Here is a 14,745-nt window from a genome sequence, read left to right as displayed (position 1 = left end):
TGGTCCAGGAATCAAACCAGGGTCTCCTGCACTGATGGCAGACTCTTTACCAGCTGAGCTACCAGGGAAGCATAATTAAAAGTAATTCCCCCAAAGGAACATGAAATTGGCACTGCCCACAACCAGTGCAGTGCAAAACTTTTGTTGTTGCTCTTTCTCTCTTCATCCTTTTATGTTTTCAGTGATGAGACATGTTCTTTTCACCTGTAACTCTAGGTCTGAGGCATGACAATTTTTAGAAATGCATTAAAAAATTTGTTCTGATTTGTTCTGTAACTGCCTGTAGACTAGCTGGAACGCGAAACTCAAACTGCTTATTTTTTTAAGTGTTTTTTTTTTTTTTTTTTCTAGTTGTCATTAAAACACTTCTCATGAAAACACCCTTCTCTCATATTGTAGACAGAGGTCGGATGGAGAGTCAGACCTTCTCCTCCATAAGGGACTCCCTCGCTGCAGGGCAGGAGGAACTCATCCTGCTGCAGGAGAAAGTCAAGAATGGGAAACTTTCTATGGACGAAGCCCTGGAGAAGTTTAAACACTGGCAGATGGGAAAGACTGGCCTGGAGATAATTCAGCAGGTAATACAGACCCCATTCTACTGTGGATCGTTCCCTCCTGTGCAGAGTCCTAGTCTCTTTGTAAATATTTAGTCTTAACAAAAAATACAGGCAATTGTTCTTTCTTTCATTTTTAACTAACCACAAAAAGAGGCTTTAAATTACCGATTAAAAGTTAGCAATATCCAGGTTTCATGTTTACAAACAACTAATGAGATTAGTGCTAAGACTGAGTGTATCATAGCTAATATCTAATCAACGTATAAGGCTGTCCTTAGTAGAGTGAATGTTTTATGAATCTCATTGCTGAAATTAAGGTGAAGCGTCTTTACACTAACGTGCTTAGAATTCTGAAGAATGTATTATTTAGACCAGACTTAAAGGGAACACGAAAATGATTACAATCATATCAGACAATAATCCTGAATAAATCTAATGTTTTATATTCCCCTTTACCTTTGGAAAAATAAATAGATATGTATCAGAATTTGCATATGTATAAATATATACATATATAAATATATATCATGATTTGCATATAGATCAGTCAAGATTTACAGGGAAATTATGCCAAGAGTATTAAATTCAGATAAGCCTGTCTTCTATAAAAATAATTTACATCCTGAAAGGGGATTGGAGTAGGTGGTTCCAAGAGGAGAATGAAAAAAATATATACTATACATGTAATATAATATACAGCCTGTGACAGTCCTCAGTGAGGGGATTCAAGACTGTATTCTATCTATCCAACAGGCCGTACCACTCACAAAATATTTCACCACTTTTTTTCTTCTCCTCATATAAAGCCCCAGTACCTCAGCAGCCAGTTCTCAGGCAGCCATTTCATTAGCTACGTTAGGCCCAAATATCAATAATTATTAATAGCCTAATATGCTACCTGGAGAAGGCAATGGCACCCCACTCCAGTACTCTTGCCTGGAAAATCCCATGGATGAAGGAGCCTAGTAGGCTGCAGTCCATGGGGTTGCTAAGAGTCGGCCACAACTGAGCGACTTCACTTTCACTTTCACTTTTCACTTTCATGCATTGGAGAAGGAAATGGCAACCCACTCCAGTGTTCTTGCCTGGAGAATCCCAGGCTTGGAGGAGCCTGGTGGGCTGCCGTCTATGGGGTCGCACAGAGTCGGACACGACTGAAGTGATTAGCAGCAATATGCTACCTTTCCCAAGGGATCATTTTTCCTTTAAAATAGTGCTTAAGAAGACATTTTTTAAACAACAGAGAAATGAATCAGAATAGTGATTCAAGTGATATGGCATATAGATAGGAGATTGTTTAGGTAAGGGGACTTCCCCAATACATGTGTGGTCACACACCTTGTTAGAAGTCACCCATCTTGCAGGATGAGCTCTTGTTGCAGTTTGGTGGCTGAACCTGGTCAAGCTTTTGCAGTGTGAAGCAAGGGCAGTTGTTTTGCCAAACAAATGTTAAGAATGCTAATTGTGGAGTTCTGTAATGATGGTCGTTCATGGTCAGAACTACAGCATTGCTTCCCAGTCCACACTGTTGCCATCACCATCAAGCATCCCTCATCCTGAAGTGGGTAAAGTGTGCCCAAGCACCGAACTGCAGATCACTCTCCTGGCAATGCTAGAAAATAAGTTTATATAAGTTTGGTTGAGATAAGTCAATTGTACTTTATCCTCCTTAGACCTTTCTGTAATAAAGTTTACAATTTAAAATGATCCAATCTAAATACCTTCTTGTTAGTGATTTCACTAGTTGCCTAATGAAACCCTCAGTTGTTTCTATTTTATTTGTGTATTTATATTCAGTTATTGTTGCTCTGTCACTCAGTCATGTCCAACTCTTTGCGACCTCATGGACTGCAGCATGCCCGGCTTCCTTGTCCTTCACCATCTCCAAGAGCTTGCTCAAACTCATGTCCATTGAGTTGGTGATGCCATCCAACCATCTCATCCTCTGTCATCCCCTTCTCCTCCTTCTTTCCCAGCATCATGGTCTTTTCCAATGAGTGGACTCTTTACATCAGGTGGCCAAAGATTTAGAGCTTAAGCTTCAGCATCTGTCCTTCCAATTAATATTTAGGGTTGATTTCCTTTAGGATTGACTGGTTTGACTTCCTTGCAGTCCAAGGGACTCTCAAGAGTCTTCTCCAATACCACAGTCCAAAAGCATCAATTCTTTGGTGCTCAGCCTTTTTTAAGGCCCAGCTCTCACATCCATACAAGACTACTGGAAAAATCATGGCTTTGACTATTTGGGCCTTTGTCTGCAAAGTAATGTTCTACTTATTAACACACTATCTAGGTTTGTCACAGCTTTTCGTCCAAGGATCAAGTGTTTTTTAATTTCATGGCAGCCATCACCATCCTCAGTGATTTTGGAGCCAAAGAAAATAAAGCTTTCACTGTTTCCATCGTTTCCCTATCTATATGCCATGAAGTGATGGGACCAGATGCCATGATCTTAGTTTTTTGAGTGTTCAGTCTTAAACCAGCTTTTTCACTCCCCTCTTTCACCTTCATCAAGAGGCTTTTTAGTTCCTCTTCGCTTTCTGCCATAAGGGTGGTGTCATCTGCATATCTGAGGTTACTGATATTTCTCCCGGCAGTCTTGATTCCAGCTTGGGCTTCATCCAGCCTGGCATTTCACATGATGTACTCTGCATATAAGTTAAATAAACAGGGTGACAGTATACAGCCTTGATGTACTCCTTTCCCAATTTTGAACCAATCTGTTGTTTCATGTTTGGTTTTAACTGTCACTTCTTGACCTGCATACAGATTTCTCAGGAGGTAGGTAAGGTGGTCTGATATTCCCATCTCTTTAAGAATTTTCCACAGTTTTTTGTGATTCACACAGTTAAAGGCTTTAGCCTAGTCTGTAAAACAGAAGTAGATGTTTTCCTGGAACTCTCTTAATTTTTCTATGATCCAGTGGATGTTGGCAATTTGATCTCTGGTTCCTCTGCCCTTTCTAAATCCAGCCTGTACATCTGGAAGTTCCTGGTTCATGTACTGTTGAAGCATAGCTTGGAGGATTTTGAGCATGACCTTACTAGCATGTGAAATGAGTGTAATTGTGCAGTAGGCTGAACATTCTTTGGCATTGCCTTTCTTTGGGATTGGAATGAACACTGACCTTTTCCAGTCCTGTGGCCACTGCTGAGTTTTCCAGATTTGCTGGCATATTGAGTGTAGCACTTTAACAGTGTCATCTTTTAGGATTTGAAATAGCTCAGCTGGAATACTATCACCTCCACTAGCTTTGTTCATAGTGATGCTTTCTAAGGCCCATTTGACTTCACATTCCAGGATGTCTGGCTCTAGGTAAGTGATCACACCATCATGGTTATCTGAATCATTAAGATCTTTTTTGTATATTTATTTTCAGTATAGTTTTAGAAAGAATTAACAGTGGTCTAAGGGGCTTTCCATGTGACTCAGTGGTAAAGAATCCTCCTGCCAATGCAAGAGAACTGGGTTCAATCCCTGGGTCAGAAGGATCCCCTGGAGAAGGAAATGGCAACCCACTCCTTGCCTGGGAAAGTATTCTTGCCTGGGAAATCGCATGGATAGAAGAGCGTAATGTGCTACAGTCCAGGGAGTTGCAAAGAGTTAGACATGACTTAGGGACTAAACACAACAATACTCAATTACTTCAAGACTGATGTGGCTTATCTAATACATAGGAACAATGGAATCATGAATACAGTAAGCACTTATGCAAAACAAAACCAAAAAGTAACCTGTAGATGAAAGGACAAACCCTAAAACTACTTTCCATAAAAGCCCAAAGTTTGTGACTCTGACTGAGTATGAGGATTTATTCTTTTCCCTTTCCTTCCCAACCTTCCTGATATAATTGACTTAGAACATTGTCTAAATGTAAAGTTTACAGTGGATTGATTTTACATACCGTAAAATGATGACCACCATAGCATTAGCTAACACCTCCATCATGTCACAAAATTAACATTTTTGTGTGACAAGGACATACAATATTAACTCTTTTAGCAACTTTCACATTGCTATATATAATATATATGTAATACAGTACTGTTAAATAGTCATCTTGCTGTACATTGGATTCCCAGAACTTTTTCATCTTGCCCTTTGACCAACATCAGCATCTCTGAATTTCTTCCACTCCTCAGTCCCCGATAACCACCATTCAATTCTGTTTCTATAAATTGGCTTTTTGAAGAGTTCACATATATGTATGATCACACAGTATTTGTCTTTGCCTATCTGACTTATTTCACTTGGCATAATGCCCTCAGAGTCTATCCATTTTGCCAAAAATGGTAGGATTTCCTTCTTTCTCATGGGTGAATAGTATTACATCATGTGTATATATGTATACAGACATATATATAATATGATCTTTATCCACTCCTAGACACTTAGGTGGTTTCCATATCTCAGCTAATGCAACGAACGTGGAAGTGCAGCTGTTTCATTGAGATCATGATTTTATTTCCTTTGGATAAATACCCAGAAGTAGGAATGCTGAATCATGTGCTGGTACTATTTTTAATGTTTTGAGGAAGCTCCATACTGATTTCCATAATGGCTGCACCGATTCACATTTCCACTAACTCTGCTCAAGGCTTCTTTTTTCTCCATAACCTCATCTCTTACCTGTTGTCCTTTGATGATAATCATTCTAACAGTTCTGAGGTAAGATCCTATTGTGGGTTTGATTTGCATTTCCCTGAAGATTAGTGATGTTGAGAACTTTTTCATTTATCTGTTGGCCATTTTTATGTCTTCTTTGAGAAATGTCTGTTCAGTTCTTCTGACCATTTTTTAATCAGATTATTTGGGACATTTTTGCCATTAAGTTCTGTGAATTCTTTATCTATTTCAAATATCAACTCCTTATCATATATATGATTTGCAAATATTTTCCCTCAGTCCACAGGGTGACTTTTCATTTTGTTGGTTGTCCCTTTTGTTATGCAAAATTTTTGCTTTTGTTGCTTGTGCTTTTTCAGTCATATCCAAGTATCATTGCCAAGATGAATGTGAGAGAGATTTCTCCCTGTGTTTTTTCAATCAGTCCTTAACTTAAGGACCTGAACAAAAGTCGTGTCTGCTTAGTCACTCAGTCATGTCTGACTCTTTGTAACCCTATGGACTCTAGTCCACCAGGCTCCTCTGTCTGTGGAATTCTCCAGGCAAGAATACTGGGGTGGGTTGCCATTTCTTCCTCCAGGGGATCTTCCAGATCCAGGATCGAACCTCCATCTCCTGAATTGCAGGCAGAGTCTTTGCCCACTGAGCCATTGGGGACAAAAGTCAAAACATCAAAAAATGAATGTTCTCCCTATTTTCCCAATACACACTGCCCATACACTTTTCAATCTTACTCTTGTAATTTACAAAAAATATTAATTTTAATCCCGAAGATGAATCTATGAGGCGGCTGTGAAATTATATTCTTATTGACAGAGAGGTATTATCCCAGGAAAATAAGAAGGAAAATGGCACAAACATAGAGTTGGTAGTAGAAGAGTTTCTAGAATAATGAAGACCCCAATAGAATCCCTGGAGTTGAAGGTGAGATGATTGAAAAAAACCTTGCCTTTAGCTCCCCGCTCACAATCACTGAGTCCCTAAAGAAGAATGTTTGCTCCACTCATAGGAGAGGATCTTTAAGGCAATGAACACAACTCTATTTTAGGAAAAGTTGTTTCTAGGTTTGCAGGGCAGCCCTTAAGAAAAGTGCTACTCTTAAATTCTCTTCTAAAAGTACATTTATTGGTGCTCCCTTTGGCGGGACATACACTAAAATTAGAACAATACAGAGAAGATTAGCACGGCCCCTGTGCAAGATGACATGCAAATTCATGAAGCATTCCATATTTTTAAAAAATAAATAAAAGCAGATGTATTGAGCGTTAGCTTGTTTTACCTTCCAGTTAAAAAGGTAATAGATGTTCAGTATAGAACATTTGGAAAGCAAAGAAAGATCACAAATGAGTTAAAAATGGAAATCCAGTTATGTATCATTTGTTCCTGAGTCCCTGGTTCTTAGAAGGAACTGTTAGGAAAGCATGTACCCTGCAGAGGCTGGAGATGGGCTCAGGCAGCAGCTAACCATTGTTATGCTGGCCTCCTGCTTTGAGGCACCGATAGCCAGTGTAGATGCCCCAGGTGTTTGTTTGGGAAAGAAGCTCCCAGAAGAATTGGGCTCTGGGTTCCCACCCTGACTCTACAACCTCTGTGTGATTTAAGAAAGTTACTTAATCTTCTGTAACTCAGTTTCCATATCGGTAAAAGGAGATGATGATGTTTTTTATCCACCTCGTGAAGTTGTGAGGATTAAGTAAAACAGTACGTGCAAAGTAGCAAGAATGGTGGCTGGAACACTGCACGCGCCACGTTAGCACTAAGTTGTAGTGGTCTTACTGGCCATAGAAGTTAAAGTTTCCATCTCAATTCATGACAAATTCGTGAACCTTGACTTCTCCTTCCTGGTTGTCTCCTCATTAAGGAAAAACTACGCCAACTACGAGATTGCATTGTTGGGAAAAGGCCAGAAGAAGAAAATGTCTACAGTAAGTAAAATTTGCCTGCTCTTCAAAAATAATAATGAAGTGGAAACAACAAGAATGGTGAAATAAAACAGGCCTGAGTTCAAATTTATATCCAGTCACTTCCCAGCTGCTTAAATTGGAGAATGTCTTACTCCTTGGTACTCAGGGTCCGTGTCTGCAAAACAAGAATAATCAGACATATACCTGGGAGTGGTTGTACAAGTTAACACATAAAATACTTTTCACCTTATCTGGCCCATAATGTAAATGTTAGTTACTTCCTTTCCTTTGATTTCCATATAAGTTGCAAATAAGATAATTCTGCTTTAGTTTTGTGTGTATGTGTATAAGTCTCAATACAGGGTATTAAATTGTTAAAGAGTCACACTTTTTTTTAATAAGGTAGAATATTCTCAATATAGTCAATTCTCACAGTTGTCCACATGTGGATCATTTTAAATTGTAAATCTCATGTTGCCTTCCCCTGAAGCTAGCATGCTTCTTCTCAACACAGATTCCCCTTGCTAATAATTAGCAGTTGCTCCCAGGGGGAAAAAGCACTCATTTTAATGTTAACACAAACCAAACATTATTAAGATGGTAAATCTTCTCCAAAGATAAACAACACATTCCAAAATTAAAAATAAATTATGTTGTCATTCTCTGACCACCCTATCCCCGAGTCCCTACCCCTGCACAGATAATTAAAAACTGACAACTACCAGTAAGGTTTGAAAGCCTCTCTTCTATTCTCAATAATACTGCATAACTTTTAGATAGAACTTCATGCTGAAATGCACTATGCTAAAATTCATTTTCTTTTTATATTATTGGATTGTTATCCATCTCTTCATAGAGAATTCTTTAAGCTCTCTTAGAAATGTTTTCTAAAACATAAATATGCTTTCTAAAATATTTAAGGTCCCAAACACAAAACTAATTTACAAATAACTGAGTTCTACAAACCTACATTCTAATGTGGAATAAGAGTAAAATTTTTTAAATGTATACAATTATAAAATATATAAATAATTTCACTAAGGAACATTAAATAGTAGTAGTAGCTAATATTTATTGTCTTATCTACTATGCACAAAATCATCCCATTAATAACCCTTTGAGATAGGCATTAGTCTCAATTTATAATAAGGAAACTGAGAATCTGAGAAACTAAGAAGCCTCTAAACACATATTGGAATCCAAAGTTAACACTCTTAATCGTTGGTGTCTTAATTAGGAATCAATTAGTTCTTCTTTCAGCTAAAATGGAATAAGCAGTACCAGACAAACCCTCCCACTGTAAGGATACAAATAATAGGCAAAAAAATATGAAGCAACTGATTTCAGGGAGTAAATGATAGGCAGACTAAGACTGTAATCCCAGAGAAAAACAAAATATATGAGATGTCTCTCACCATTACCCATAAGATGGTTTTCTGACTACAGTCTTCGCAAAGCAGTCAAACTGAGGTGGCAAAGATAAGAGTTCAGGGCAGCCAGAGCTGCTGGAATGTGTGTGGTGAGTCACTGAAGAGGAGGTAGCCACCAAGAGAGGTAGCCTCAGAGGGAGGGAGGGATTCCACAAGTCTGGCTGAAAGATGAGCTGGACATGTGCAGACAAGACCAGTCAAAGCATGTAAGATAGCAGCTTTTAGTGCTGTGAAGGCAGAACAGAGACATTGAAGGTTGGGCAAAGCCAGGGAAAAGCCAAACTGGGGATGTTTCTTTGAGTTCTGCCCTGCCAGAGAGGAAAGGTCTCCTAACACTTTGTTAAAATGCCTGGCATCCTGCTGTGACACCCAAGAGATGTAAAGAGTAAGGACCATGACTCAGAGTAAGACCTACTCTAGACTTGCCCCAGCAAAGCCTAGAACCAAACCCCTACAAGAGCCTGGTGGAAAATGGAATTCATAGGCTTAGTCCTGCTGTTGTTGGCAAGAATACTGGAGTGAGTTGCCATTTCCTTCCCTAGGGGATCTTCCCAACCTAGGAATTGAATCCACATCTCCTGCATTGCAGGCGGATTTTTTTACTGCTGAGTCATCAGGGAAGTTCTACTAAGAGTCTTAGCAAACATCTTGAGCTTTGTATAGGTTGACACTGAAAAAAAGCAGGAAACCAAGCCTACCACAGGTTCATGACAGTAATCAAACTGCCTGGTAAAACAAGAACCTATATTCATCAAAGGAATATAGAATATGAGTATGAATATAGAATCCAGAATATGCTACAGATTATCTTTAAAATCCAGTATTCAGGGATTTTTTTTTTTAAATGAGGTACAAATAAAAAGAAAGTGCAATTCTCAGAAAAGAAAAAAGAAAGCATCAATAAAAACTGAACCTGAGATAATCCTATTGTTGACCTTAACAAAATTAATGAAAAATATGGTTTTAAAGAGTGAATAAATATGAAATTTCAACAGGATAATTGAAACTATATAGAAGAACCAGATGGAAATTTATAAAAATTAAAATTACAATAAAAGAAATGAAAAATTTATCAGAAGAACTTATCAACAGATTGAATATAGCAAAAGTTAGAGTTAATCAACTTAAAGACGGATCAATAGAAATTATCCAATATGATGAAAAAGGAGATAAAAAAACTTAGAAATGAATGGAGCCTCAGAGACACGTAGGACATAACACAGTCCAGCATGCACATAGTCAGAGTCCCAGAGGAAAAACTAGTGAGTTTAGGCAAAGCATTTTAAAGTAAATAATGGTCAGATATTTTCCAAATTCAATATAAACTACCTCCATACTGTTTCAAGAACTTAAAAAAAAAACCAGTTAGCCTGTTAAGCCGAACTATATTTGAGCACTAGTAGTCAAGCTACTTCAAGTCAAGGTAAATTCTTGATAGCAGCCAGAGAAAAAGACATACATCAAGAGAAAAGCATAAATGTATTCCATATTCACTAATTTCTTGTCAGAAACATGGAGGACTAAAGACGGTGCAATAATATCTTTGAAAGTGCTAAAGTAAAAACAAATGACCACTTAGAATTGTATATCCAGGAAAAATAACCTTCAAAAATTTGTTGAAATTGAGACATTTTCAGATAATTGAAATCAGAGAATTCATAGACAGGAAAATTGCAATGTAAGAAATGCTAAAGAATGCCATACAAGGTGTATGAACTGTACTGTATGTAATTATTTCTGAATAAGGTTATTTTTTAAAAATACTTGAATAGCTCAGGCTAAAAGAATATCAAGGCTGAGTAGGAAGCTATTATTAAGCATCAAATATATCTAAAATCGTGATAATGTGGGACAAACATCAGAAGGAAAAAAAGACATAGTTTCACACTTAGTGATAAAAAAGTAATAAAAGACATAGTTACACACTTAGTGGCCAGAGGTATTTTTTTAAATCTGACTGTGAAACTTCATAGTCATCTCAAGACAAGAAGTAGTCAAATGATAAGAAGATATGACCCTAAGATAAATATGGAGCAAAACTCAGTAGAATGTGCTTTTTTTTTTTTGTCTTGTAGATAAGCTCACCATTGTGCACCATCCAAATGGTAAGTGGTGTTTATTGAAGAATTTAAAACTAAACAAAGCCCAGAACAAACCAGCTTTTATATTAATGTAAACCTAATGTGATTAGGCTGATCAGTGTAAAAATTCACAGAGATTTTATATTTATATGTAAAACAATTTGATATCCAAAATAAATGTGAGTTGATTCTAGAATAGCAATGCTAGAGGCATTGTGATATGGTAAAAGAAGCATGCACTTTGAACTCTGACTTGGCTCTTCAAACTTAACTAGCTGTGACCTTTGACAAGTCACTTAAACTCTTTACACCTCAGTTCCCTCATACATAAAATATAGATAAGAATTCTATCATGGGGAATTGCTATAATGACTGATGATGACTGATGTAAATGGCGCTAACTTGGTAAGTGGGAAATGTTGATAAAGCAAATGAACTTCGAATAAAACTTAACAGTTGGAAGGGTTCACGTTAGTGGAATGAGAGAGAAATGTGTGCAGAAAGTGGGGAGGGCAGAGAGGAGCTGCAGGCCAGCTGGGGGGTTGTCTAAAGGCTGTGAGCTCTGCCTCCAGCCTGAAGCACGGCACTGACTGTGGGAATTGCAGAAACAGGAGAACAGAAGTGTGTGGCTGGACGGAAAGTCAGAAACTCGTGATAGAAGCAGGAAGTGGCATGGGCCACGGTGCAGTGTTAGGAGCAAACTTATAAAAAAGTGTGCTTTGCAGTTACCTGATCCTGGTAAATGGGCAAGAGAAGAAGGCAAAATCAAGTGGAGGTTGTTATTCATGGTGTTAGATAGTTTCTGAGCTCATCAACTCCTCAGTATGTAGGTATGATAAATTAATGCATACATATTAATACAAATTAATACATAATTGCCAAGGATGCCTTTTCAACATGCACCTTTTATCTCTTTAGTGTTTTTTATCTTTACCCATCTCCTACTCTTTGCATATATATTTTTTAAATGCTGAATAAAGGAATTATTAAATTTGTGAATGAGTAAAGAGTTAGTAACAGAGTTTGTATTTCTAGGTAATGAAAGTGCTCACAGTGAAAGTATGTTACATAACGTACCCTTTGGCAGTAAGGTGGGTTGTGTTTATCTTAATTTTTATAAAATACAAACAAAGAACTTATTTGTTGAGAAAGAACATGAAAGCCTTCTATTCTGACTATGCTTTGAAACATTCCAACAGATATGAACTAAAAAGGTTACATAAGCATTTGTGTGCAAAATACACGAGCAGTAATTTTAAAAACATAACTATTTGGAAAAAAGCAAAGAAAGAACTTAAAGAGAAAGGCACTGAAGCTAACATGTGCACAAACATGTACAGACCAAATAAATTGTAGAGGAGTTATAAACACATCTTCTTTAGCAAAAGGAATATAATGAGTCTATTTGAACCACAGTTTACACAATCCTTGAAATCTAGTTTTAGGAAAAAATATAATGTGAAAATATTGTTCATATAAATATGTGTTGCTTCACATTGTAGTGTTAACTGAAAGTAAATTGCTGATGAGAAGCTAAAAATAACTGTAAAGAAAGAGGGTGCAAATGGAAAAGCCAAGACCAGTTCAAGACAATATCCTTGATGTCCTGACCACACGCTTTTCTTCATAAAAAATTGTACTATTCCAACTGTCTACATATGTGATGTAGGAAATTTACACTATTACCCAAGAACGTGTGGCAGCTGGATTTCTTGCTAAAATCCTGAATTAGGGCCCATAACAAACTAGTTTTTGTTTACCAAATTTTGATAACCCTTAAGTTCTCCCATCCTTCAATACATCATAACATAAAAGTTATGTTATGTTAAATACATAAACATAAAAGTCATTCACTCTTAAGAACTGTTTGAAGTATTTGCATTTCTGGATCATTCTGTGGTGAGCTGTAGACCTAATGGGTCTGTAGCGCATAGACTCATGAGACCCATTTGACTGTCACAGAATTGTGAGGTACCATCTAGCTTTAGGAAGATGTCTTTGTCAAGCAAGGTTCCTTCTACACAATCTGAAGGACTATTTTAAGAGCAAGCTTTTGGGTAAGAGGAAAATAATATACATTCCCAACACTTTTTCTCCCTCAAAAAGGAAATAAAATTTGAACTCAAGGACATTGACGTGGTTGAACTTGACCGTGATTCTTTCCTTTTAAGATGGGGCACTGTCTTGCCAGTTGCCTCTACAAAGCTGTTCTCCTGTGACTGCGAAAGGCGGCTATGACTTTGTCGTGTTTCTTTGTTCAGCCTTAAAATGGAGAAATGCTAACTCTGTGTATTTTTTCCTTAGCTTCCTGCTCGACCCCAGGTGGAAAAAGATTTTGGTTTCTGTTGCAGGAAAGATCACTAAAGATGGTAAAATATCAGCTATATATCAACCATATTTTTTAGAAAACCTAAAGCTGGCTTAATAGGAACTTGAAAGATCATTTGTCTAACAAATGGAATACCTTAAATATTTCATTGTCTTCTCCTGAAAGGATAAACATGTATTTTTCAAGCTAAAGGTGATTGTTCCTTAGAAAGATTTATGTGTAGGGGTGATTTTATGCTAGCTAATCAATTTCAGTTGATGATCCATTATTCACTAATACATTTCCTGCGATCTTATTTTCAGGTTATTATAATGAAACTCAAGAATCTGCAGACACTTTCTGGGTGAAGCAAGCTTGCTTTTGGATTGCCTGCTGTCTTAGGACAAATCTATGCTATGAAAACAGAAGCAAGTTTTGAATTTCAGAATGTTATTGCCACAGTTTATTGGCATTGTGCCTGCTTCAAATGAGTATATCAAGATTAAGTTTGAATGCTATAGAGCAGTTGCATTCTTTGAAAATTCTTGCATTTTACCAGGCACTTTGCCTGTGAAGCAGGTATTTCCCATTTTTTAAATTAAAAACAAGAACACAGAAGTTAAATGCTCTGTCGCAAAGTTATTGGGCCTAAGGGGCTAACCTTATAGTTTACTCCTCCTACACTGGGAATAAACATAAAAAAATACAAATTTGTTTTATACATATTGGCTTTTCCAGTGGATAATCTATTTTCTGAATTTCTCATGTTCAAAACTCTAATTGTTATTATCAGATCATGCTTACAGCAACCTTCCATTTTTCAGAGCCTGTTTGCATATAACCTTGAGAATATTATTTTTTTAACTTTCTATATCTCAGATTAATATACATTTTCACAACCTATATTCTCTATTAAAAGGCCTACAATTTCATCAACCAAATTCTTAGAAGCAATTTATAAGCTTAAAATAGAATGCAGTTTTACCATTCTATGATTTCTGCCCACGGTTGCTACAAATAAAATGAATGTTTAAAGCTGTTGTCTGACTTTTCAAAACAAATGTATGAAATTAACCTCTGAAGTCTTTTGCTTACTAGTTTACAGAGAGAAGTCCACCAAGTTTTTTTTAATAATTTGTGTAGGGTTCATAAAATAAACACACAAATTATTTTTCCTAGCTTCTAAACAGTGAGTGATAGGAATATCCAATATTGTAAAGTAATTAGCCTCCAATTGAAATAAATAAATTTAAAAAATACACACATACTATATATACTTAATACATACAATAATGGAAATTTTAAATACATGTAACCACCATTCCTAATGTGATTTATAAGGGGAAAAAATGCAATTCAATAAACAATTTAGGATTTAAAAAAAATAGTAATAAAGCGATTCTGCAAAACACTACCCGTAAGTTTCTTGTGACCATTAACACTCAAACTCAAGTTTTAAAAAATAATATAGTTGTTTGATCAGTCCCTAATAGAAAGTGATTTCTGATTATGACATTTGGAAATTCGGTCCATGGTTTCACATTTAAGTTTTCAAGAAATGGAATGCTCCCATTTGGTGCCTCAGGTGGTAAAGAATCTGCCTGCAATGCAGGAGACCTGGGTTCTATCCGTAGGTTGGGAAGATCCCCTGGAGAAGGGAACGGCTATCCACTCCAGTATTCTGGCCTGGAGAATTCCATGGACAGAGGAGCCTGGCAGGCTGCAGTCCATGGGTTCACAGTGAGTTGGACACAACTGACCGACTTTCATTTTCATTTCTGTGGACTGTCCCACCCAAAGACTCAGGAAAAGCAATAGGAAAATTGACTACTTTTCTGT

The 14,745-nt window shown here is 37.0% G+C and overlaps 1 protein-coding gene and 1 non-coding gene across 6 annotated transcripts in view; both read left to right on the top strand.

The window, feature by feature from the left end:
• Nucleotides 1-13,946, top strand: part of BANK1 (B cell scaffold protein with ankyrin repeats 1) — a 319,683-nt gene extending 305,737 nt beyond the window's left edge. For 4 of the 5 annotated variants that reach the window (XM_061419555.1, XM_061419553.1, XM_061419552.1 and 1 more), the window contains 6 exons: nt 400-578; nt 7,045-7,108; nt 10,593-10,622; nt 11,634-11,689; nt 12,903-12,967; nt 13,230-13,946. In XM_061419555.1, coding sequence (XP_061275539.1) covers nt 400-578; nt 7,045-7,108; nt 10,593-10,622; nt 11,634-11,689; nt 12,903-12,962 — 389 coding nt within the window. In that variant the 3' untranslated portion in view covers nt 12,963-12,967; nt 13,230-13,946. The remainder of the gene's footprint in view (nt 1-399; nt 579-7,044; nt 7,109-10,592; nt 10,623-11,633; nt 11,690-12,902; nt 12,968-13,229) is intronic. The other variant, XM_061419554.1, reaches the window with a different exon arrangement.
• On the top strand, nt 6,315-6,417 carry LOC133250171 (U6 spliceosomal RNA). Its single transcript, XR_009737275.1, has one exon. It is a non-coding gene; the product is annotated as a U6 spliceosomal RNA (small nuclear RNA).
• Nucleotides 13,947-14,745: the final 799 nt, after the last annotated feature.

Source organism: Bos javanicus, chromosome 6 (genome assembly GCF_032452875.1).
Source record: "Bos javanicus breed banteng chromosome 6, ARS-OSU_banteng_1.0, whole genome shotgun sequence".
Lineage (NCBI taxonomy): Eukaryota > Metazoa > Chordata > Mammalia > Artiodactyla > Bovidae > Bos > Bos javanicus.
This window is presented reverse-complemented; position numbering and strand designations above follow the sequence as displayed.